The 26724-nt window shown below is 41.4% G+C and overlaps 1 protein-coding gene across 3 annotated transcripts in view; it reads left to right on the top strand.

Moving 5' to 3' along the window:
* Positions 1 to 7427, top strand: part of TIGIT (T cell immunoreceptor with Ig and ITIM domains) — a 19491-nt gene extending 12064 nt beyond the window's left edge. Inside the window, exons 4-5 of one of the 3 annotated variants that reach the window (XM_077771860.1) lie at positions 2204 to 2489; positions 7385 to 7427. In XM_077771860.1, the coding sequence (XP_077627986.1) occupies positions 2204 to 2440 (237 nt within the window). In that variant the 3' untranslated portion in view covers positions 2441 to 2489; positions 7385 to 7427. Of the gene's footprint in view, positions 1 to 2203; positions 2874 to 7384 lie in introns of those variants that run through there. The other 2 variants (XM_077771861.1, XM_077771859.1) reach the window with 2 other exon arrangements.
* Positions 7428 to 26724: the final 19297 nt, after the last annotated feature.

Here is a 26724-nt window from a genome sequence, read left to right as displayed (position 1 = left end):
GGGGAAGAATGAGATTTGGTTTGTGTTTGTTGTTATTTTCCAAGCCTGTGTGTGGCTTTTTGTGATGCTGTCATCTAGACCTATGGTGGGGGTGAGTGACCTGCTTTAGAGAAGCCTCCAATAAGACTGAGAGGGTGTCACCTCTGCAGTCGATGTCATTAGGTGTCTCCTCTGCCATCCTGCTTGTGTCTACTGGTCTCTGATTTCCTTGGCTTAGCACAGTCTTTGCCTGTGACGCTCTCATATGGGGGTAATGGCTGACTTCATACCCTTTACTTTCCCAAACAACAGATTTCGGTGTCTGTCTTATTTTCCCATAAGAGCAATTGTAATTGTCTATGAGTCCCTACTTTGATTTGGAAAATCCTGCTCTTTTAGGCATTGGGCTGAGGAAGAAAGTGTGCGTGTGTGTGTGTGTGTGTGCGCGCGCGTGTACGAATACACACACTTTTCAGTCCTAAGACATATATTGAATGTCTGTTATGGGATCTGAGGTTACAAAGAGGAATACAGCATAGATCCTTCCCTCAGGGAGCTTACGGTTTGGAGCCTGGAGAAGTAAGAAGGCTTAACAGACAAGTTCTAGACAGCATTGCATGTTACAACAGAGAACATCCAGAGAACAGGAAGAGTGTCACTCTCACAGAAGGTCAGGGAAGGCTTCTTGGACAATGTGCTATAGAGCTGAGTCTGGAGGAAAGAGTAGACAACTTCTTGGAGAACATATAAAAAGTTGGGGGGTGGGGTGGGGAACAGTGCCTGGTGTTCGAGAAGCTATAAGACGAGAGGCAGTCTGGCTGAGGAGAAACAGCATGGCCTGGACCCAAGTCAGAACTGGGATTGTCCTTGGGTAAGTGACTTCACCTGTGTATGTGTATGAGCTCATTCAAAAGCAGAAATTTTAGTAGGGTTGTTGCTGAGATGACATGAAGAAGCTTGCCAGTGTGTGGTCATAGCAGCTTCTCCATAAATGCTCCCTGTCTGGCACCGAGGCCCCATACCAGGAGCTGGAATGTTGGGTAGGGACGTACTACAGGTGATGCGGCTGCAAAAGTGAGTGTGACAAAATCACCAAAGATGTTTGGGGGCATCACACTCAATCTCCTGCAGCGAATGTAGTAAAATTATGGACTAACCTATGGGGTTTGACAAACCCCTTTACATCCACCTGCAGCCCCTCTAGGAGATTGAGTACCTTTGGTAGGCAAGGGAGCCCATCCAAGGGCTTTAGGCAGAAGCATGGCGTGATCGAACTTCCCTAGCTCTAAACTACCACTGTGCTAGTGGCCACGTGAAAGTTGGACGAGAAGAAAGAGGGAGTCCAGAGGTAGGCGGTTGCTGGAAACACAGGGTGAGATAAGACATGCGGGCAGGAATAGAGAAGAGGGAAGTGATTTCAGAGCAAGTTAGGAGTAAAATTGGTTGGGAATTTAGGCCGATTGGAATTTAACATTAGGCTCTGGTCAGCTGGTGCTCTGAACCAGGACAGAGAACGCAGGGACAGGAGCAGTTTGTGGGGGAGGGAACAAATGACAGTCTCATTTGAGACAGGGTGAGTCTAAGCTCACTGTGACCGGCCATCACGTGGTCTGGAGCTTGGGGCAGGAGCCTGGGTTAGTTTGGGTAGAGATCTGGGAATGTTCAGAGGGCAGATGGTATTTGTAGAGGTACATATACATGAGGTGACTCAGAGGGAGTGTTGGGAGTGAGAAGACAGAGGACAGAGCTCTGGGGGAGTCCCTTTATTTGGGGAGCTAATGTGTGAGCAGGAAAAAAGCAGGCTGGCTGAAGGTGAAGGCGGGAGTTCGCAGGAGGAGAACCGGGAGAGAGTGGTTCTGTGGGAGCCTGGGGAAGAGAACATTTCCAAAAGGAAGAGGTCAGCAGTGTCAGAGGCAGTAAAGGGAACAAGAGAATTGAGACAGAGAGCTGCTTCACGGGGTGCGGGCCTCACTGCATGTGGAGCAAGTGCAGTTTCACTGGAGTGGTTAGTACTGAAATCTAGCTGTGATGAGGCTGAGAAATTAAGGGTTAAGGAATTGGTGTTGGTAAGAACACAACTTTGCGTGCGTGTGTGCGTGCGTGCGTGTGTGTGTGTGTGTGTAAGAAAGGAAGAGAGAGAGATGATTGTAACTATGTATCGTGCTGGGGAGTCACTTCTGAGTAACATCCCCTCCTCCTCACTTAGTAGTGTGTTTGTTTTTAGAAGAAATCTCTCAGAGCCCGTTCTTCGGAAAGTGGCCTCAGGAGAATGCCGGCTGAACAGGAGGAATGGAGCGCCCGCGTTTTCTCATCTGCTGGAAGCTGCATCCAGGCAGAGGCCGTGCCCACGGACTTTTGCACAGAGCAGAGGGGAGATGACTATGAGGAGCCACACGAGTACTTCAATGTCCTGAGCTACAGGAGCTTCGGAAGCTTCAGCTTCCCAGCAGAGAGCTGTTAGCTCCCAGAGGCCTCTTCTGGGAACTACACTCCTGTCTCTGCTTTTACAGGTAGATCATGTACAAGGGCCTGCAGTCTCCATCACTGCTGTGCGAGCGGGCTCGTGTACGTTCAGCTGAGTGACTGAATGTCATTCTCTTCTCTGTATCTCCTCTGCCCTTCCCTTCCCTGGTGCCAGACCCAGAGTGGACAGTTTGTGTCTTGATGATGCATGCAAAGTTAAAAAAAAAAAAATAACTTGACCTGGTTTGAGCAGATCTTGTGGCTCTGAGAAATGCATTCCCACTAGGAGCATTTGGGTGGGGCTTTGGGCTGTAGTTTTGTGGTGGGTGATGATGATGATGATGATGACGACGATGACAGTACGATGGTGTGACTCATCTCATTTGTCATGGTCATTTTCATCAACATTCACACATTCAAGGCATTTTATGAATGAGGCATGGCATGGGCTTCCGTGGGGCGATTCGCACATGACTAAACCACCCTCTCAGGTCTCAGCCCTTATAGCCCTTAGAGTTAAAAGGGTTGATGACATTTCCATTAAAGGTAGTAAGAAGACAGAGGTACAAGACGTGGGCCTTTGGGAAGAGATGTGGTGCAGGCTGAGGTGGTCAGGATAGGCTTTGTCTGGGGTGAAGGATGGAAGGAATAGTGAGGCTTATGTGGTAAGAGCAGGCATTTTGTCTAGGGAGGTTGGAGAAGCAGAACAGAACTGCTGAAATTCCCACATGGAAGACTCTGGCACCACGGGAGCCAGCGGGGCTTCACATTTTATTCCCTGGGCAGCTAATTCAAGTCTCCTTATGCTGGGTGTGTTCGGAGCCCAGGGAGGGGCTGCAGCAGGGGACCCCAGGTCTTTCGGCCGCCCTGGGGGAGCAGCGCATAGAATGGCAGCCTAGCCCCTGGCCAGGGTCTGCCTTTTCTCTATCGATCCACTGTGGAGCCTGTGAGGAAAGAATCTGTGTCCCACCAAAAGCGAAACCTGGATTTTTAAAATAGGGACTCTTCCTCGGGTNNTTCCTGGGGTGCGGGGGTGGGTGGGGGGGAGTGACTGAGGGTTTACTAATGAACACCCTCCTAGTATCTGCTCTGAACCCCTAATTTCACCATCTGACCTCTTTGCGCTGGGCTTTGGGTGGCATCTAAGTGCGAGTTTCTGTTTAACTGATGATCAGACCTTTATCCTGCCATCACCTCTCTTACAGGAGTGAGGAGGGAGGCTGGGCAGGGAGGTGACAGATTTCCTTTCACGGGCACGGGAACTGAGAGAGGATGTGAAACAAGGCTGTCATTTGCCGGTGGCTGAAGTGAAGCATTGCTGTGCTAAGAAGTAGGCAGGCTGAGCAAGAAGAAAATTCAATGCCTCCTTCTTGTATTTGTATTTGTATTTTTCTCACTTCTCTAGAAATAGGTATGTAGTTAGGAGCACGGAGCCCATATCTGTCCAGAGGGCTGAGTCCCTTGGAAGACAGACAGAGGGATGTCAAGTGCTGTTTTGGGCCACGACAGCTCACCACATTCTTCTCGCAGAACTAGCGCATGAATGGAGTCAAACACCATTCATGAATTGGAAATGAACTAAAATGTATGGACATAGAGGGAGTGGCAGTTTGATGTGGAGGAGATGCATATCGGGGTCGAGGCTGGACTGAGAGTTGGGTGTTATTTAACATGATTATAGTGACAGGGAAACATCTACAAATACCATTTGGATGGAGATAAAAATACAAAAGGGCCCATAGATGTTATAAATGGGCCAGGTTGCTAAAATGAGATTGAATTAGACAGAAAATAAACTTTCAAGTGGAATTCACTGAACTAGATTTTCCCTGGAGAACCAGAGAAGACAGTCCCCTAAAAGCCAGATTGTTGGACAGCTGCGCTGCCCAGTGCGGTAGCCGGTCTCCACAGGTAGCTGTCGAGCAGGTGAGATGTGGTTAGTCTGAATTGAGATGTACTGCGTTGTAAGTGTAAAATACACACTAGATTTTGAAGGCTTGTCGTGAATAATAAAAACAAACTGTCACATTAGTAATTTTAACATATTGATTACACATCAAAATGAGAGTATTTTGGATATTTTGTGTTTAAATATGTTATTAAAATTAATTTCATCGGTTTCTTTTTAATTTCTTAATATGGCTACTGGAAAATCTAAAATTGCATATGTGGCTCCCATTATATTTTTATTGGACCATAAGCCCTAGATTCTGGACCCGAGCCACGCTCGGGTGTCCATCACTGGCGGGTGGTCTCTTTTGCTCTCATTCAAAATAGGGTTTGAGGAGACCATCTCCTCTTATTACATCTCCTGAAAAACACATAGAGAGGATTACAGCAGGGGATGGAGGTAGGAGGTTATTCTAAGCTCTCTTGGATCCCCTCTTAGGTTTCGTGATAGGAGAAGGGGAGATAATGGAATTAATGAAGGAGAGTTTGGGGAAGAATAAATGTACTGACTCTCGACCCTTTATTACTCCACATTCTATGCCTGGGCATATAGAATAGGATCTATAATCCAAAGAATTATGAGAAATTTTGAGTCATAGAGCTTTGAGGTAGATGATCTTCATGAGTAGACAGAGTCTTCTCGTGCATTTTTATTTCATGACTAATTCCTTCTCACCTGTCAGCCCCTGGAGATGAATCATCACATACTCAGGTTCACACAGATTCCATCAGTGCTGAGCTAGACAGGCAGGGGGGCTGTGTGCTATGCACAAATGACAGCACTCTGGTGGATACACCATCCCTGAGGGAATCAGCAGCATGGCTGGGGCTGCCAGCCGGGGGATGTGAAGTTTGTTCCATCTTCTGGTTCTTCCTAGTCCTGCTTTATGGCTGTAACTGGTAAACTTCTCCATCCACGCCAAAGTACACCTACCAAGAGGCTCAGAGGAGCTTTATGTGTGCAAGAGCCTGAGCTTTCAGGAAGTCAGAATTATGTACTTTAATGTTTGATAGACTTTTTTTTGGCAGAAAGTAGAGTCTAGGACAATAATATCCAATAGAACTTTCCTTGACGATAGAAATTATTTGTATCTGTGCCATTCAATATGGCAACCACTAGCCACATGTGGCTATTTAGCACTTGAAAGGGGGCTAATGTGACTAAGGAACTGAATTTTAAATTTTAATTAACTTAAATTTATTTATTTATTTGTTTATGAGAGGCGGAGAGAGAGAGGATGAGTGTGAGCTAGGAAAGGGCAGAGGGAAAGAGAGAATTCCAAGCAGGCTCTCTAGCCAAAGTAGAGCCTGACGTGGGCCTCAACCTAATGACCCTGAGACTATCACCTGAACTGAAATCAAGTGTTGGTTGCTTAACTGACTGAGCCCTCCAAAGTGCCCCTTTCAGTAATTTAAATTTAGACATCACAATTCTAGTAATTCTCTTGCATTTGGAGAAAACACAGAAGAGGTATGTTTATAAGGCATTGGATGGGTCTACTGGTGCTATGCATGTGAAAGGGCTCCCACCAGGAATAAGCATTCCTGGAATAAGCATTTGTCTTCTATTCTCTTGTGTCTTTCCTTTGATGAAAACAAAGCATGAGGTGAAACACAGGCTATGCATTTGTTTATTTCAGATTCTTCCCTAAAAGGTATCTGAGGTAGCCAAGGGGTTGAGTTCATGTAAGGAGGACTATGGTCATCTAAAGGTTTGCAAGTCATAGGTGTTCTGCAGGAATAGACTTGCATCACAGGATTTGCCCTGGACTACAGTCATTCTGACTTCTTGTCAGAATGTTGTGAAGAATCGTCCTCTGGTACTAGAAGTCTACTAGAATTTACAGAGATCAGAAGAGAAGTACCTAGGGTGTGTTGTGGACAGAGGGGATACCCTAGGGTATACTGTGGACTTGGCGGGGGGGGGGTACCTGGTTAAGTGCTAAGTGCTGCTACTGATCTTTAAGGCATTGGAGCTTTATGGCATTAACCTCCTGATCTTCATTATAAATGTTTCGTCATTTGTAAAATGGTGATAATAATATCTACTTCTTACGGGTTCTTGGGAAGATGAAGTAAGAAAATTTGGTTCAGTCTTTGTAAGCTATAAAATGCAGAATTAATGTTATCATTATTGTGCCTGGCACTGCTTATGATGCCACAGAGGTCCCCGATGGGGCATCAGACCTTGTTGGGAGCAACTAGGATATCTCGAATTATCAAGCTCTTAAAAACTAGGATTTACAGATATGTCTGTGGGATCTGAGAGTTCTCTGTAAGCATTTAAAAATTTTGATGATCCATTTACTCCAGGAGGGTGGACTAGTGGGAGATTTTGCAGTAGTTGAAATTGTAGGAAAATGGTGGGAGAGCTATCTTTACTTTGTGCGCAATATGGACGCCACCCCCAGAGGGATACGGGCCAAACCAAGTAGTCCACCTCTCTTTGTGAGCAGCAAAGCGTCACCCAACATATTAAATTAATATTGTTATTTTAAAATATTAAAATTAATAATTCATCAAGATGCTGCTACTCAAACCAGGCATCATGAAATATTTTCCTTTATTTTCAATTGCCTAGAGTATCAGGAGAACTTAGAGTTTCAGTGATTCAGTCTCACAAGAAGTCAACATTTAAATTCACAGAGGTCACCTTTCAGCCCCGAGTTCTCCTTAAGACTCTTACCCCATCCCATACCCCTGCCTTGGTGTCTCTCTTCCTCACACCAGTGGAGATGTCCATCCACACTTACTTCCTCCAACCCAAAGTCTGCAAGTCCCTGGGAGTTCCCAAACTTGACTGCTTATTTCTTGGACCCTTCCCTGGCATGCCCAGCCCATATATCTTTCTCTTAGTTTATCAACTTCTGTGTCACTGACAGTCTGAATGGTACAACCTAGCTTTTGATTTTATATAGATCTTTATTTCTAGTTGTTAGATTTTAAGGCTTACCAGGGCTAAAATAACTTTCGTCATTTCCTTCATAAACAGCACGATGTTGAGTGAACTGTAGATGCTTACTGAAGACTTGGCGAATCTACTTCAGGTGGATTGACTCCCTTAGGGACAGACGAGATGTACATCTTCTCCATCACACCAGTAATTTCTGTGAGAACCGTAAGATTAGAGAGTCCTTATGGGTAAACCTGTACATGAGAAAGGGACTATGGAGAGAACAGGAGCCTCTTAGGGGGCTCCTAAGTCATCAAATGGGGGCATATTTTGAGGCACGAGCTTTCCCTGGATACAGGGATAGAAGGGCATAGTGTCATACGGTTATTACTTCCACAGGAGGCAGATAGATACTGATTTGCACGCGGGAAAGGGGAAAAAAAAGAATCAATTTAGATCGAAAAAAAGATTGAATCAATTTAGATTGAAAAAAAGAATCATTTACAGGGGCAAATGAGCCACAGGATCATGTGTGAGTTTTGGACAGGAGAAGGGAAAATGCCCAAATTCACCTTATGCATCCTCAGAGTGATTTCAGTACACCAATCCTGGGATTCATACATCTTGTATCAAGAGGACTGATGTGTTTTGAGAACTTCTTGGCCTTTCAGGAATAGCCTTCAATTTGGATAATCTCCAACTAGACCCAGACCCTGGTGTATGAGATAATGTGAAAAAACACCTGAAACAGAAACCCTGCCACAATACAAAGAAGACACAATAGGAAACCCAGAGAAGAGTTTTTTTTTTTTTTAATTATTCCTTCATATTCAAACTTCACAAACAGTGTGAACTTGTACAATACCTCGGAAAGTGAAACTTACAAAAAAAGTGCTGGTAACATTTAAAAAAAAAAACAACAAAAACCCCAAAAAACAAACATCATTCTTAGCAACATCAATTACTCTTCCACACAAAACAGAAACCTTGTAAAATTTATTTTCGTATTTTTAAGGCGTAATACTTCCGTATAAAGTATATGCAAGAGATAAAACTTCACAGTATTCCAAAATGTCACAATAATAATAATAATATAATAGTATAATGAAGCGCTACAGTTAATTTTTCTTTTTTTGAATGTTTTTTTTCCTGTTTAAATAACAAATACAAGTCACAGGTAAATATACGTGAGAAAAATACGAGGCTAATATTAAATGGCAGGTAAGGATACTGTCACTGTAAGAAAAAACTGGCAGGATGTGTGTATTTAGTCTATATTTTAAAGCACTTGATAGAAAAGGCGTATGCAAGGTTTTTCAAAACAATTTTTTGTTTGATAACTGACAACAATTTAAGAGTAGAATGAGGAAAAAAAAAAAAGGAACAAACTCCCTCTCAAAACTATTGACCTGCTCATCCCAAACCACGTATATACTGATGGATGGATGGATGTGTGTGTTGTGTACTCATGGGTTTAGAGGGTACACAGATTGATACAAGCAGTGTTCCATGCCCACCTGCAAAGATCAGAGGGAATAGTCTCTGCAGTCATTGAGCCCAAGTTCCTGTTGAGAAATTATTCTTTCAATTTAAAGCTCACTCTTTCCTTGCCTTTCCCTCTTTCCAAACTCTTCCCCAGTTCCCAGGTCTTCAGTCTGAAAAGACAATCTGGTTAGAAAAGTTGCCCTCCATTCAAAGTTCACTGGGAAGTAGATACTGCATAAACAGTGACACCCACACAGACATTGAAAATACCACTTGGACGAATGAATATGTGCATGTGGTGTGTGTGTGTGTGTGTGTGTACAGTAGCAATTGCAAAAAAGGGACCATATTCCTTTCCGTACTAAGATACAATGTGATAAGAAACATTTCTGTGCAGGGAATAGGGTTTCTTCGAATCTTATCACAACACTGTGGCGGGAAAATCAGGAAATGGGTTCACCTTTCAGCAGTCACCACAGTAAACTTCATTGAGAACACACATGTCCAGACGTCTGGTCTGTGCACATGTGCATGTTAACAGCTAGCCATTCAGCCAACAGGTAACAGAAAGACAGCAGATAGCAAAACACGTCGATAAGGTGCTCAAAGAAAAAAGTGGCACCCACTCCTTGAATGGATGGCCACATTAAGGTGCTTCAAAAAAGTTTTTTTTTTTTTTCAGTTTTTATTTCAAACATTGAGAGAGTACTGATTTGCACATGGTAGTTCTGAGCCAGGCCAAGGGTTTTGAGATTTCTGACATCTTCCATTGAAAAGGGCTTTCACTGTAGTTTTATTCAGTTTGTTGTGGGTCACTTGAGTCTAAAAAAAATTTTTAATGGCCAAAAACTGAAAACAAATCAATGTGACTAAAAGAAATAACAGGTGAAATGGTATAGAACATTACTGCATTCCCATTGGATCAAGATGGTCTCGCCCATTTTTCTCTTTCACTAACACTGTTCCTTTTTTTTTTCTTTGTTACAATCCATTCCTTGTGAACATACAGAAATAACCAAAGTCACTGCAAGTGGCTGTTTTTATTTTTTGTGATCTGTTGCAAGAGTCCAACCTTGTTTCCTCTGCTGCTGTTTGGGTAGCGTCTGTAATGAGCATCTGGGTTTATGATGAACATCTGATTTTGTTATGTGCATGTGTGTATATATGCACATATACACGCCTATACATGTATAATATATACACTATATATATATGGATATATATAGGAAGTGTGTATACATTTATACATAATATAGTGTATATTGTTTCAACTGGAGATAAACTGAACTGGGTTCAGACACTAGCACATGTTTATCTTTCCCCTGCTCCCTCTGTACATTTTAAACAGTCTGGAGCTTTTATTTATTTTTTAAAGTGCATTTTCAATGCAGAATAACTGTGATCTACTGATTCCTTGGAAAACATTTTTGATGAGAAAAATCTGACGGTTCTCAGCCCCAGGCAAGAGAAACCTGGGTTTGATCGTGCCCGGGGGCTGACGTGGCAGTGCCAGGCTTGTGCCTGAGTGATTACTGGGCATTCTGGACTCCGGGCACCTTTAGCAGCACAGCAGCAGCAGCACCTTGACGAGAAGGCGGAGATAAAAGAGGAAGAAGGAAGGAAAGCTCAGATGAGGAAGGGTGGGTTTACCAGTGTGTTCGCAGGTCGGAATTGTTCGCTTTGTCTGGGGTTGTGCAGTTCCTGCTCGGCTCCAGCTAAGAGATGCCATCTAGTCNGCCCATGCGTCCCCACTCCCGAGGCTGACTTCCGTGTCCGTTCCCTGTGGGTGTGTGAGTGCCAGCATCAAGTAGGATATAAGGCACCAGAGAAATCAAAATGTTACAAAAAGATGCAAAACCCCGTTTCAAAGAGCCTCTCCCATTGCTCCATTAAAATATTGCATGTGATACCATTCATTTGTGTGTACTTAAAGTGTGTCAAATGCAGCCTCTGGAAGGAACACGAGTCCCTTCAGCACCAGAGAGCTATAGGAATGCACCCTTTAGCGNCCACCCCATGCCACACTCAAAAGCACCAAATCCGGAGAACAAGGCTGTTTGTTTGTCATTGCTCCCCTCATTTTGGATAAATATGAAAGAAGTCTATGAAATCGAATTTTCAGGAATTGCTCTATAGTCAAATGGGTTCAGGCTGTCATGTATCTGGTTATGCGATGCTCCGAGTGTCCAAAGAGCATCATGAAGGGGTTGAAATGTTTGTGTGAATATTTAGGGGAATGTGTTAAACAAAAATTACTTCTCAAACGATACCCAAGACCTCCACTAACACTTCAACCTCCCCATTTTTTTTAAGCACTGTAAAAAGGAAGAGGTTCATCTAACTATAAAAGGAAAAAATGAAGGCACATGATTTTATTCGGTCCCACAATCCTTAAGAAAAATGGTATTTTGCGTGTGTGTGTGTGTGTGTGTGTATTTGTGCACACACGCACATGAAATGGGAGTCTGAGGGCCATTGGGGCAGTAGTCCAAGGGAAGGTGGAAAAGAAAAAGAGAATTTTGAGACAAAGAGAAGAAAGGAGAAAGGAGGAAATGGAGGCCTCTCTTCGGCTTTCTGTCATTGACAGTCTCAAGATTTGGCTGCTTTAGGGTCCAGAACGGAATTTGTTTGTCTTGGTCTAGAAAGTGCCCCCAGTTAAATATCTCCAGTTAATCATGTTACAGCTTTTGGTGTTTCCCTTTTCCCTTCCCTCCAGCCAAATGATTTTTTTTTAAATCACAGTTTTTAAAAATTATTTTTTCAATGTTGAAAAAATATGGAAAGCTATTGAACAGCCTTAGGTCACTCTGCCTCTCCATCTTCACAGTGAGCAGAAGGATGGACAATCCACAGAATCAAAAATGAGGCAAACAAGATCCCTTGTGCTAGATGGTCCCTTGCCCTACCTTCCCCAGGGCTGGGGGTGCCTTTAAAGCACTCAGCCGAGACTTTCCACTGGATCTTTCCTCCCCCCGGGCGGTGGGGAAAATGCGGGCTGCTGAGAAAGGCAGAGCCACCATGCAGAGCAGTGGTAACGGAAGGGTCTTAGAAGCTGAGGGTGGAGGCATGGAAGGCTCTCTCCTTCAGAGGCGGCCGGCAAGCAGCGTGCGTGCCCTCAGGGTAGCCTCGCCTTGGGCTGGAAAAGCAAGCCCACCTGCTGGGAGACTGAAGTCCCACTCACACCTACTTCCTGAGACCTCCAGCTCTCAGGCTCACCACCTTTACGCTTCTCTTTGCATTGGCCCCCAGCCCTCAAGAAGGCAAAGATCTAAGACAGAGAGGCAGAGCCCACTGGCTGTGTCATACAAAAAAGGGCTACGGACAGTGGGATTTCAGAAACAAATTGAACTTTGGTTTTCTGACTTTTTCGAACCATAAAAATTAAAGCAGGGCTTCAGTGGCTTCCATCATCTGACAGCTGTTATGTTTTTCTCATTTGGCAAGGCTAAGGCGGGGGGGAAGAGAAAAGGGGTTTCCCATAATTGGTCGAAGACACAGGGTGGTAAAATGCTTCCACACTTAAACTCACAGTCCAGTGTTTTTGACATTTCATAAATAGCTTTTTTTCTCTAAAAAAAGAATAAAACAAGAACAATCCCTTTACTTACTCATCTGAAACAAAATAAACAGCAGTGGGTACAAACTTCTTCTTGTAACAATTACAAAAAACAACAATATAATCCCAACTTTTAACACGCATCTTGAATCAGTTATTTTTTTTTTAACCTCAAAACTGCAGCATATCCTTAAGGGCAAACTTTTCGATTAATTTTTTTCTTTTTTTTTTTTTAAATAATGTCTTCACCAAAAAAACAGTCTTGTACCAATAAAATGCATTCAAAAATAGAAAATATTACACAACAAAAATATGTATCCTTCCTTTCCAAAAAAGATTCTTCACAAAAAAATGTAGAAAAAATTCCAACAATTTTTTTCCTCTCCTAAACATTAACTTTCAGTCTAGGGCACAATTAGTTATTGATTTAAATGTCTGTTTTTGCATAAAACATGGAAGATGCAAAACAATTACTGTATTAGGATTGTGAAGTTACATCCACTCCCACCCCTACTCCAAAACAAAACAAACCCAGAAAAACCCAGCAAATGTTAAATGATACAGCCACATGGCTAGGCAAAATATCTCTTTCTTTTCACTGTGCATTTGTATGGGTTAACTGGCTCTGCTGGTATTGCGAATGCTGAAGAAGGGGGTCAGGTGGGAGACAAAATGTTCTTTAGCATTAGCTGATGTTCTAGTGAGTCATTTAGTCTCCCATGTTGCAGGCCTACCCGCTGCAAATCCTCACGGAGGGAAGAAACACGTGAGGTAATTCATGGGCAGAGGACTGAATGGCATCCACCTGTGTCCTGTGCACATCCCTCTAGGCAAGCCAGTTTTTTAACCATAGCACATCTCCCCGCCCCTTCTTCTTCCTCTCAAAATGGAGCCCAAGCATAAGATAAAAGTAACAGAGTTCCAGGAGTTCTGGGCTTATTTCCTCCAAAGTTGCCTCTCCCACATTTAACCCCTTTGGGCATTAATTGGAACAATGGGAAGATCTCAGACCTCAAAGGAATGTCCCATTTTTGCCATCCCCACTGAGCCCAGGTTTCTTTTGTAATTTTCAGCATTGTAACTCCTGTGATTTATCTTTCTTAATTGGGGATATTTCTCTTTCGTGTGAGATATATTTTGTATGCGTATTTAGTAAGAATTGATTTTCTTCAAGCCTTTTTTCTTGTTGCTTATTTGGTTGCTGGTTTTTTCTTTGTGGTTTTTGTTCTGTTTTGTTTCTGAATTTTTAAACAGTGAAGTGTGTCCAATTTATTTCCAGTGCATTAAACACATTTTAAATTAAAGAAATAAAACTTTTTCCCCCATCCTTCTAAAGGAAATGACTGAAAAGTACAATATAATAAAATCAGGCATCGCCAAAAATAGCATGATGTGCAACTTCAATTACATCAAAGAAAAACAAACAGACAAACAAAAATTATATAGAACAGAAGCATGAAGGAGCCAAGACTATATAATCCCAACTATGGTATGATTGGCAAGCACTGGTTAAAAAATAGGTAAGGCTACTCTTAGATTTCTAACTCAACATAGTTAACCACTGCTCTTCCGTCTTTTCCTTCAACTCTTAATCTTTTACTCACTATTTCTTTATATCTTTAAAATGAACAAATTTGTTTTTTATATTTTTGGTCTACAGTAGAATTACATATTAATAATATAATAAAAAGGTATTTCATTAACAGGCTGATACTGCATCCATGTGGGGAAAATAGAAAAAAAGTACTCAAATAGACATAGCAAATGGACTCTATTCTTATAAAAATGACCACAAATATAAGAGAAATTATAACTGGGGCAACAATTCAACAGAAAAACAGGCGTAGAAAGATATATTTTGGATAATACAAACTCCTGACAAGCTATGCCCTAGAATCGCAGCCTCCAAACCCTTTCTGTCATTTCCACCTTTCCATAGGATCACTCAAAATTCAAATGAAAATGAAAACAAAATGAAAATAAAGTGACAGGTGGTTGAGCCAGCCACAGCTTCCAAGTTATCTTAGTTGACTGGTCAAGGCCAGGTGGACAGCATTTGAAAAACTGGCAGGCCACAGGGGAGCCGCTGATGGTATCTGTTTCTAATTTTGGAAGAGTTCCCAGCCCACTGATAAAGAGAAAAACCAAGGAACAAAATAATTCTTCTGGTAACGTAAAGAAATGAGATGAAATATAATTCTGATAGGTCAGGGGGGTGAAGTGGGAAAGAGAAGAGAGAGGGGAAATAGATAAACTGTGGGCACCACCTCGTTTTTCTTAAACACATTGGTTTCCTTCTCTTTCTAAGCATTCATTAGGATTAACTACAGGCCCAATGTCCTCTGGGCAAATATGTGCCAGCTCAGCTCTCCATATCATATCTCTGCTTTTCAGCCTCCCTAAGGGCGTGGTGGCTCTGGGGGAGCCCTGCTGTCTCAAGCCCTCGATGAAGCAGAAGAGGGGCACAAAGTTGTAATGACAGATGCTCTTTACATTAACCATTCCTACCTGATGGCTAATTCACATTGAAGGTTCAGTGTGGGGAAAAAAAATTTGAAGGAAAAGAACAGCAAGTGTGAAGTTTTCTTTCAGGGAAAAGAAGAAGGAAATGGAGAGGGAGATAGAGGTGGAGAACAAGGAGGAGCAGAGGCCAGAGGAGGAGGAGGAGAAGGAGAGGGAGGAGAAGAGAAGGCATCAGTCAGAAAATACTGCTTTTGGTTTCATTTAACATTGAACCATCCTTGGTTTTTCTCTCGTTCAGTTGCTCCAGTTTAAAGTAGAGTTTAGAATCTAGTGCAAATATCATCAAATCACATCATTCCAGGAGCAATATCCTGTCCCTTCGTCTTAAGTGAATACTATCCCTTCAGACCTCCTCAAAAGACTGGGGGTAATGGTCCAGAAAAGCCTAACTGAACAAATTATTAGTGGAGTACTTGCTACAAGAAAGGCACTGTCACAACACGTCAGCCTCAGTATTGTCCTTGCCATGGGCATGGACATTTTAACCACTCCAGCAACTACAGTGAAACCCAGATTGTGGCTTTTTCAACACTTGAATTCACTTGCCAGTGATCTGACTCTCCCCTGGCCCTTTCTGTTGGCTCTGGCCATAAAGAACACTGATCTGCTCTGTTGTCTACACCGCCCCATGTTTCACCAATGATCTTAGTATGGTTCTGCATGATTTAGCTCACTCTCTTCCATGGAAGTTTCTTTCTCTCCATCAGTCTTCAGGTCATGACTCTATTGAAGACTAGTTTACAGTGTCAAAGTACTTTTTATTTTTTCCCCCTATTTATTTTAAAGCTCTGACCAAACCCTAAGTCATAAAGACAGCTCTTCTAATAACGAGTCTCCTGTGAGTATCACTGTGAATAGAATGAAAACCAAAGTGTCCTCCCTTGACCACCAAAGCATACCCCTTGAGTCTGTCATATTACTTCTGTCTGGGAGAGAGGAGATTGGGCTCTGGTGATTAAAATCTTTGGTGACAAAACTGGAGCAGGTATGCAAGTTTCACAAAAGAAGGTGTTTCCCCAAAGCCTCAAGAGAGGTATCCTAGAACAGTCATGTGAATGTATTTTAAAAGGTCAGTTATTTCATTCTATACCTTTGGTTTGCTGCAGTCAGTATCCTCTTAGTGCTTACTTACCCAATACATATCTCTAAGTACCTGTTAAGAGCTCTGAATAGAGAGTATCTTCTTTAAAACTGAGATAATGCCTTGGGCGCTTAAGGGATTGCTTACATTAGTTTGAAAACCCTAAGTGGTGTTTTTTTCTGACTAGCAAGGCTGACAGTTTCCTTAAAAAAAAATTTTTTTTTTTTTTTTACCTTGTAATAGTAGACTTGGATGGATGCTAAGGAGAAGAGAAAGATGGGTATCAATGTTGTAATCTTAGGGAAGAGACCTCAATTGACTGTTTTCCAAATTTATGTCTCCACATGTGATAGTGTTCAGAGAAATTTAACATTAGCCATTTGTACGTGTTGTGGCCCTTTCTTACTGAACCAGAATCTTCAAAGCTGTCACCCTGGGTTCTGGAAGAGCTCTTTGGCACCTTCACTCTTGTGTTATTATGCCCCATACAATTGATTGCTTTTCCAGTGGTGCAAGATTCTTTTATCAATAGTCACTGAAGAGCTGTCACACTTTCATTACTTCTCAGGTTTAAAAAGGCAATAAAAATAAAACCAGTAAAAAAAAAATTGAAAAAATTCAGCAACTTCAAAACTAAACTTTTAGGCACTGTTAAGGTCTTCTGCTTAATAAAGGATAGTCTACGATGGAGCAGCTAGTAAGTAGGTTCTGATCAATTCTCCAACCCTTCCTTTAATTTCAAAGTTGGCCCAACTTGTTTCAGAATAAACCTTTCACCTCACTGGTTTTCAGTGTTTATTGCACTGTTCCCTTACTGCCATCTTAAAGGATTTTACCACGTGCATGGCCTTTCTCTTTGGTTAGCCTGATCTAGGTCTCACCCAGGATGGAAAAGCATGCTCAGGCTGAAAAGATATCTCCAACATAGACAAGGCAACATTTGTTTGAAAGCAGGACACGCCATTGCCCTCTGCCACACGGAATGTGCACCAGCAAGGGGCTTTGGGGCCAGGGCCAAGGTGAAGGCTTCTGCATCACCTCGGTTAGCTTCCTTACCTTTGCAACTTTTACCGAAAGGTTAGTTGGAGACCACACTGGGCAAACTTTCCCTTAAACATCTTCAATTTACTGTACTAGCCCAGCTTCTCTATAATAAGAAAACAGATCCTATCAGCATGGCAGTTTCTGGGTCTGATCAAGAGTTAGCAGAGTCCACAGATTCTTGCCAACCCTGCTAAGACCAAGCACGATGGAAACAATTCTCCATTTTTGTGATGCTTCCTGTTTCATAACCGCCTCCTTCTTCCCCATATGTCACACACTCTCTCCCAGCACAAGTAAATACATTTCAGTAGTGCAATGCAGTGCAGTCATATTTAGTGCAAAAAAAAAAAAAACAAAACAAAACAAAAAACAAAGAAAAAACAAAAAAGAAAAAAACAAAACAAAAATACCCCCCAAAACAAACAAACAAACCAAAAAAACCCAACCCCCCCTCAAAAAGCCCTATTATAGACCCAAGCTCAACCCTAAACAGCTCTTACTAAAGGTTACCAGTGCCACAAAAGTGGGAAATTCAGTCTTTACCTCACACTTCTGTGAGTCATCTCTTGTAGCCCCTGTTTGTTTCAGCTCAGAGGAGAGAAACAACTAGCAGGCACCTATGTATTATTCTGTAAAATGTTAAATAGGCAGAAAATAAAGGGAAGTACATGAGTTGAAACCAGGGGTAGTGTTTAGAAGAGGAAAATAGCTATTTAATGCAAAGGTCAGTAGTGGTTTTTACTGAATGGTTTTCATCATGTCAGATGGCTCTGATACTAAAGAGAATGGGTACAGAAAGAGAGAAAACTTTCCTCTTTCCCCAGACATGTTCTAAATTTAACAGTGCTGGGCTCTTCTTTTAGAATAGTGCAATCAACTCTTCCTGGAGAGTTTCTGGCAGTAGCCACCTCACCTAACATAAATAGGGACACGAGGGGCACTCACTTCTTCACACTGACCACTGTCTCCCTCCCCTCGTTCCTCTCCTATCCACTTTTTTTTTCTGACTACACATAAATACAGATCTACAGACGCACACACAGAAATTCTCAAGGCTCCTCTCAGAATGATAGATTGAAAATTGGTACAAATAGCTCAGTGACACACTCACACAGAAAGTACAATTATTAAATACAAAAGTGAATTATAATTACACCCAAATTAAGAATCTGCATTGTACCTCTTCTTGTATTATTCTGTAAGAAAAAACATTCATAGTAGGATATGTCTTATGGAGCTTACTTCTCGCTTAAGATTAATCTGGAAATGGTCTGGGATATGGCAGTATTGAGTGATTCCAGAGAAAAGCTTTGTATCTGAGTTGATCATTTTGGTTCGTCTGGGTCTCCATTCTCCAAATGTAAATTTGCTTGTCTGCCCATACCCACATATGCATGTTGAAGTCTCAGGATAATCAATATATAGTTCAGAACAGATTGTAGAAACAAAGGCATTTGGCTTAGTGGGGTCAGCACACCCAAATTACTTTAAATCATTAAGTTACCATAGATTTTCTCTATCCTATCAGCTTCTTGCCTTTGTTTGCCATGATGAGGATTACTAAGAGATTCTGCTTTCATTTTTTTCTGAAAGTCACAATTCTTTCTACAATAGAGCCCCCCCCCAAAAAAAACCACCCCAATTTTAATTCGGTACATGGAACTTACTGTTAATTTATATCTCAGTAGGCTCCTCAGGAAAACTGAGGTTCAAATCAATGGCATAAGGACGGAGTTTAACAACTCACAATGCTTTTGAGAATTTTCTCCTACAAATCTACATACAGATGGTTCCAAATCAAAGTTTGTCCCAAGGAGAGCAAGAGCAGAGAAATTAGCCTTATTTTTCAAAGAATCCTCTGCTGTGAACATACACAAAGCACTTTAGGCTCTGTCCAAATCTTATATCAAATTTGAACCATTTATTTTCAGATCTCTCTCTGCATATGCCCTGGAGAGATCAGGTATAGGAGCAGTCAAAGGTCTGCAGGATTTCTCCATATGGGTTTAAAAGTAATAAGAAGTCTTAAACCATAAAGAAGTGAGGTTTTCTTACTAATTCTTAAGACTATAATAGTAAGGATGGGGGAGAATGGCAAAGGGTGAGTGGTGTTAGCTTTCGCTGGTAACCCTGAGAACTGGCTTTAAGAATCCAGAACTGTATCAGGTTTAGTCCCATCACATTGCCCTATCTCCCCTCTTTGTTTTCCTCTGTTCACTTAATTGAAATAGCAATTATTTTAAAGATTGAGCTAAAAATGCAAATTATAGCCCAAAAGACAGGTTATAAAAAGGTTGTCAGGCCATCTGAAAATTGAGTTGAATTAAAAACAGTTGCTTTCAAACGAAGCACTACAATTTGCCTTTTTTTTCTTCAAAAAAAGTTTCTAATTTGGTTTTTCCTTCTTTTGTAGCAGTGGGGGTATGACTGGGTGAAGTGCTGGCAATGTAGTGCCAGTCTCCCTCTGTGACTGTCACCTCCAGTGCTGGCTGGGGGAGATGGGAAGCAATGGAGAAGTGGATGTTTCTCTAGTTGAGATCCCATGGACACATAGTTTTGAAATGAGTAGAAAATAAATCTGAATAATTATAGAAATATATAGATGGACTTTGCATCTTAGTAGCATTTTTTCTTTGTCTTTTCTGGGTATTCTGCATTAGATATTAATAAGGACCATCCAATGCAGATTTTCATTGAATTAATTTATTCCCAGCCTTATTCCACAAATTGAAGGAGGCAATAAGGATTTGTAGTGTAAATTACAATACATGACCTTCATCTGCAATCAATTCCCATTCTTTGGCCCTGGACCTGTTAGTTTAGGTAAATGGGGCTTCTCTCAAGGAGTAGTTTTGATTTTAACTATTCTACCCTCAAAGTGCAGAGAGAATCTCTCTCCTCAAAGCTCTTATATGCTTATTGAAAAAGAAGATAAGATTTTCATGGAGAAAAGACTCCTTAATGGTGGGAAGGAAGGCTTTTGCTCTAACTCCCATACTCTTTAGTAAGGGAAGAGCGGGCATGATTTGACTGATACCTATGGCCGGGGACAGTATCAAATTAAAGAATCAAATTCTTTTACTATCTTGAGAAAAAAAAGATAAAGGGAGACAAACAAACTTTACTAAAATACACATTCCTCCAGTTTCAGTTTTCTAAAAAGTAATAATTATGCTTAAATCAAGGTTTACAGATAGCAAAAACTGTTTTAATGTGTAAAAGTATTATCCCTTTGCTTTACTATGTTAGTTTCACTTTCTTTGAAGGAATTGTATCTGTGCACACTTGTCCTGAAGTCCAGTGCAGAAAATAAACTGGTTTGGTACCAGCTTCAATCTCAGAACATTTCCTAAGCTATATTTGCGAATCCTAAATCTACATATCTGTAAAATGAGATGCAGACTTTCTGAAACACATTGTGATGGTGGTAGGGTGGGAGGGGGAAGCAAGCTTTATATGGGGGGAAAAGAGAAGAGAAATCTCTTCTTATTCTCCCTACTATGTACTATAATGTTTCTGACCATCATTTTGCTGCATTAGTTGTCAATCGGGCCCTTGGTGTTCCTGACAGGTGTCAGTTTAGAAAAGCAGGAAGCTCATAAGCAATAAGAAATTCACACCCTGTAGTCTCTAGAATGTTAGCGGGGTTTACACATTAATCAAGAATAATGCAGAGGTTGTGGTGGGAAATCCTGGTCTCAGGGTTAGAGCTCTTCTTGCGGAGCCAGAAGGAAAAACGTCAAGAAGGCATCCTGGAGAAATCTTTGTGATTATGACCAAAGGGGGCCTGTCAGAACCGGATCCTCTCCTATTCCACATTACACTTTAAACAATAGTAGTTGGGATTTAAAAGAGAGTCTTTTACTGTTTCAGAAGCCAAAGCCTGAGGAGAAGAGTACTTCAGATGAAGAATACTTTTTAAGAAAGATGGAGTTAGAACAGACAAAGGAAGAAGGACATGGAGTTGACTGGGAAAACATGGGCAACTGAGGATCACCATCCTAGGCCACATGAATACTGGCTTTAAGAAATGTTGGTTTCTTACTAGATGTAGGACTCAGGAAGGTTTTGAACTCCCTCTTTATTTCATTGCTACCTATGACGTGAGTTGATGTTATAGACTGGTTTAATTGAGGGAGAAGATGGGTCAAGCCTCCAGTCACATTAAGAACACACTTCTGATACTAAATTTTGATTCTGTTTGTCAATGGGTAAAGCAAGAAATGAAACAGTGTACCTCTGTGCACTTCAAATCAGGTAGTACTTCAAATGCCACAGAATTTGTCAGCATGAGAGCCAAGAGGCAATGTAGGAGCATGGCTAGGGTGGTGGAAGTCAGGAAAGAAGCTATTACAGAGCTGTTGTGAAGGTCACATTATAAACATCCTGTAAAGGGATAGATCCACAATGGTATCATTCCTTGGGGCAATGCTTTGGCAACCAGATAGTTGTAACTCATTAAAATGAGATCTAGCATGATGACTAAATTATATGTTGAATGTTTAGGCACTGGGGAGTATATCAGTATCTAGCCAAATATCTAGTATCCAGTCAGCCCTACTATATATATGGTTTACATTTAAAAAAATAGCTGCTTACAAAATAGACACTTTAGATGCTTTATGTATCTTTTCATCCCTCAGTAAATTACTGCTTAAATTTCTATATCAATCAATAATTATTCATCTTTCAGAAAGGTAACAAATGAAAAAATTCTTCCTCATTGTTTCCTCCTACTTGAGTGTAAGTGGTTTCACTTGTTTTAAAAGAGCTCACTAAGGCTTGAGCAGTTAGCAAAATTATTTTAAAATGTTACCTCTTTTGTTAGATTTCTGTAGATCTTGTATCTGGTAAATATGTCATTTGGCTAATTATTAGCAGGACTTGAAAGGGCCAGCATTGATGAATTCTTTCCCCCCTTAGAAATGGTCTACTCATATCAAGAATTTGAACACTGTGATATTTAAAGAAAAAAAAAAAAGCAGAAAAAAAATGTTTTTCTTTGCCTTTGGCCACATGTAAAGGTGAAAGGAATTAATGACCTCACTGGTACTGATGACATTTAAAACTGTGACTCAGTTCCTCCCACTCTCAAAAGAATATTGATAACTTTTAAAATTTGAAGGTACAGTGAAGACATATTCTTCACTCTGCCTACGAGTCACAAGGAGCTGACTCCTGTCAATGCTCTTTAACTGCACAAAGCTTAGAGAAGGGCGTTCAGAATGGGCTGGGGGAAGAGAGGGAAGTGAACACTCAGGGGTCATAATTATTCGAGTTCTTCAGGGGCTGAAGAGAAGAAAAGGTAATTTGAAGTAGTCCTAAAGAGAACTAAGAAATAAGGGGACATGGTTCGGAAAAGGAAAGAGGAAAATAATGAGATTGATACAGTTTGGGTGTTTTGTGAACACTGGAGAAAGCAACAGCCTCCCTGACTCCCAATTCACAATTCTATCTGTCCTAGAGAAATTAATATTTAGTCGAAAGCTTTGGAGAAATAGATTTAGACTTTTGCTACTAGACTCAGTATGAGCCCCTTCGAAGTAGGCTGGAGTAGGTCTCCCAGGCTTCACAAGGGGAGAGCACTGCTAGGGGCGTTAATAAGGGGAGGTGGGATGAGACTTGTTGTGGGCAGGGAAGGGGGAACACAGCAGAATGAAATGGGATTTGAAACTAAAAATCTATGAGGAAAGATGAAAGGATGGAACTAGTGTCATTTATACTGAGAGGCCTTAATATTGGTCCAGTGTGGGAAGGGCTTCCACACTGAGTATTATAAACAACTGTTTTCATTTTGTCCTGAATGGAGAACTGAGAGAAAGAATCTGGTTTTAGGTCCCCAGGATGGATGTAAAGTTTATACAACCATGGAGTTTTCCAGGCATTGGGTCGAGTAGCCAAGGGAAGCTGAAGAAGAGTTTTATCTGAAAATACTACTTGAAAATGTTTCTGGCTAGGAAGACAGGATGCCTGATTTATGAAGTTTTCATGATGGGCTGGCTAAAGAAGAAAGGCACCCAATCCCCCCATGAACAGACAAATGGAGACACTGAGGGCCTGACACCAAGAGCCAACATTTTATACATTCTGCAGGCTAAAAAATGAGATCCCTATTTCTCAGTTCTATTTCTATCAGCCTCTGTCATGAAAAAGTTCCTCAAATTCTGGTTTTATTTAAGAAAGAAAAACCTCCTAGGAAAATGAATGTTATATTGCCAAGCTGCCCCCAGGGAAGCATTGAAGACTAGTTAAAATAATTGTAAAGCACACTGAAAACAGAAATTAGTCAGGAAAGGAGTAGTATTAAAATCAATGTTTGAAAACCCGGTTGGGACAGCTAGGCATTTCACTCCCTTATGCTTCTCAGAGGAGCAACCCTTTCAAATGCAGCCTGTAATTGTTGGTCAGATCATATGAAGGTTAAGGAGCCCCTTGATCATATTTTCAGAAGCAAATATAGAACAGTGACAGCCCTAAAAGGGAAAAATTACAGATACATTCATATGCACTTCTTTTGTTCTTCGGATATTGAGAGGGTCAGCTAAACAAGATCACTTTGAATGTGAACCTCTTCGTATCGGCCACACCGGAAAAAAATGTTTTCTTAAAAGAAAGTTTCCACGTTCCTACATTTGCTAAATCTGAGCTTTAAAAAAATTCTAAAATCATGTCAAGACAATACTGAAGCTGATAATATAAGAAGCAGACTAGAGCAGTAATGATTATTATTAAATGCACCAAATTAACTGCAGCAGGTTGGTGATGGGTGATAAATGCAAAGAAATAATATTTCAATCAACTCATGATCATAGGCAGATTCAAAAGTTAAAATGAATATAATGTAATATATATTTCAATATAGAGTTGTTATATATAATGTGTATGTTCTAGCTTTCAGAAATACTGCAATGTAGTGTACTGTACTTAAGTAAGCATACCTAAATGTAACTCATATTCTTCCACAAAGTCACTAGTACTATTAAAAAAGAAAAAAGAACAACTCATTTTTTTTTCCAGTAAAAAGAAATACCTATGGTTACAGTCACAGACTTCTTTTGGATATAGAAAGACAATATACATTTTCAAAGAGAACAACAACAAAAAGCTAAGTGTAAGTAGCCTGACTTAACGGCGGAGGGGAAAAGTCACCAAAATAGAAGAGGAAAGAAAATGTCCTCTGAATTCTGTAAATTAGCAGAAATAATCTACATGTCATAAAAAATAATAAACCATCTAGTAAAAGAAGGGCATGGGAGTGAGAAAACTTAATCCGATGGTTTCCAGGCTACCCTTTAAGGTCGGCTACTAGAGCCAGGTCCGTTTGTTCAGACTAGTGCACCAGAGCAGCGTTCTACTTTAACATTTGAGACGGGCGAGAGCCATCAATCCTTAGAGGCTACCAAAATGATTTCTCCGAGAGTCTATTGGTTTGCTAGACACAGTAAACAACCCACTCCTGGAAAGACTTCGGCAAAGGCCACGTTGGTTTCAGGAGACACAGTTTGGAATTATGACGATGACCCGCAGAGATGCAAGCAGGATTAGGAAACTTTAGTTTGGGAGTAAAACTTACGGGCAGGTGGGTGTTTGTGTGCACACACTGGGTTGTATAGAGGAAGGGAATGGAGGTCTTCAAGCCTTGGACTGGCTTGGACCAAAATTTGTACTTGGCCTTGCCTCCCTGGCCTCAGTGCCCCTCCTCCCCAGGAGACCCAGGGAGGTGCCCCAGACTGCTGCTCTCTTGCTCTGCACGCCGCTTGAGTACTTCTGTTCTACCTTCTTCTGGAGGAAAACAGCCAGTCCCTGTAGGTTTGCTGTGGGTCCAACAAGCTGCCTTTGTTTCTCCCAACTCTGAAACATTACAAAAAGCAACAGAGTGGGCAGGTGACTGCTTCCTGGGAAGGGAGCCACAAGTCTTGAGCACAAGAAGATGATGGTAGGAAGAGGCAGCCGTATCTACACACCAGGACCTCTGCCTGCGTGCACCTCCTTTGAGAGGCACACACACTCCCAGACTACAAGTATACACACAAACACACACGTACATACACACGTCAGGAAATCCAGCACAAGCACAGAGTTTGTTATGTGCACTCTACTCCGCACAGCATATTCAAGTTTCTTATGAAACAGGTACATAGAAATGATTGATGGTTGAGCTCCTTCAGAATGCCCTAAAACCTCATCACAGATAACAGACGGTGCTGATGCACCCAACTAAGGCAACAGAGCAGAAGCAGATAGAAGATATGTGACACCTTTGACTAGCTAGAAATTCCAGAATCTATCTTGTCACTGGGGAATATGAACGCAGAACAGTTTTATACTGAGAGCACCTCACACTGCGTGTGTACATGCGTAATGTGTACTCATTTATAGACATTTTGGACAGCAGCCGTGACCTACTAGTTGGGTTAAGTCCTTTTCATTACTGGAATCTACATCTAAATGACGATGATTTTGCCGGGCAATAACAAACTTCTGTTGTAACAGTAGTGGAAACAGATGTCTCCTATGGGGTTAATTTTTTTTTTCTATTTTAGGTATATCAGAATCTCGCCGAGGGATTTGGAGCCAAGACACCCCTGAAATTGCAAGAGAAGTCGTAGGGACTTTCTATATCCTAATTAGGTATCTCAAAAGCCAGGATTCCCATAACTGTGGCTAGATTTTGTTGATGATCTGCAGATTATGCTCCATCACTGAAGATTTGCAAGTCGTGAGTTTGCATCTAAACAAAGAGCCACCAGATGAACCAGATGCTCACCTACACTGAGGAAAACTGAGTCTAGGAAGATATACTGTATAGGGAAAGAAAGTTTTTTGTAGAGACTATTCTCCCTATTAAGGAAATGATTAAAACTGGCATACCAGGCACCCATGATCATGTCTTATGGGATTTACTATTTGACTCATATGATGCCCATTTTACACCCAGCCCAGACCTATGTCACTGATAGGATATGAAAAAAATAGCAGCCACTTCCTGAGAACTGACAGTTCCAAAGAAGTTTGATGCCTCCCTGCAAAACCACTCTTCATAGTCTTCACTCATGAATAGGGCTCATTTTGATGATAATGCAACCATTAAAAAAGCAAGAAATGTCTGTGTCTTCACACCCTTCCAACCTCTCTAACCTCTGTTCTCTTCCCTGGGCTTCCTGATTTAAGGCAATAATTCTTTACTGTAAGTGGCTTCTGGTGAAAATACCTCAACTGAGGTCACATCAGATTACATTTCAGTCTGAGGGTATTCAGTTTATGGAGCAATAGGCTGGGCCTTAGGAACCACTGGAACCCAGGGTGGTTCAGTCAGTTATTTCAACCCAGGGCATTTTTACCACTTTTCAGTGAAATACATAGTTCTGACAAAGAGCCCCATGCTCATGCAGCCCTCATCTTCTACTTCTCCATCCTAAAAAGAATGAAAAACAAACCCTAGTATTCCAAACCATTTTCTGGGATCTGCTAAGGTGCACCTCTAACCACTGTGGATTCAGTGTTCAAGGACAAAAAAAATTATTGAGAGACTTAGAAAACTATCTGGGCAATTTTGGTCAGGCTCATCATCTTAATACCTAGTGCTAGAAATGATGCTTTGGGCTAGTAATTTCCATGTCTTGTGTTTACACAAACACTGAGTCACCATAGCTTTTTCCCTTGTGGAGGTTTAAGTGGTAAGAGAAATGGCAACTCCACACAGAGAGAACACTTGGGAATATGAAAATATTCTCCCTCGAGAGCAAGAGC

Source organism: Crocuta crocuta, unplaced genomic scaffold, assembly GCF_008692635.1.
Source record: "Crocuta crocuta isolate KB4526 unplaced genomic scaffold, BGI_CrCroc_1.0 scaffold56, whole genome shotgun sequence".
NCBI classification, from domain to species: domain Eukaryota; kingdom Metazoa; phylum Chordata; class Mammalia; order Carnivora; family Hyaenidae; genus Crocuta; species Crocuta crocuta.
Note: the sequence above shows the minus strand (reverse complement) of the source record. Positions and strands in the feature narration are given on the sequence as shown.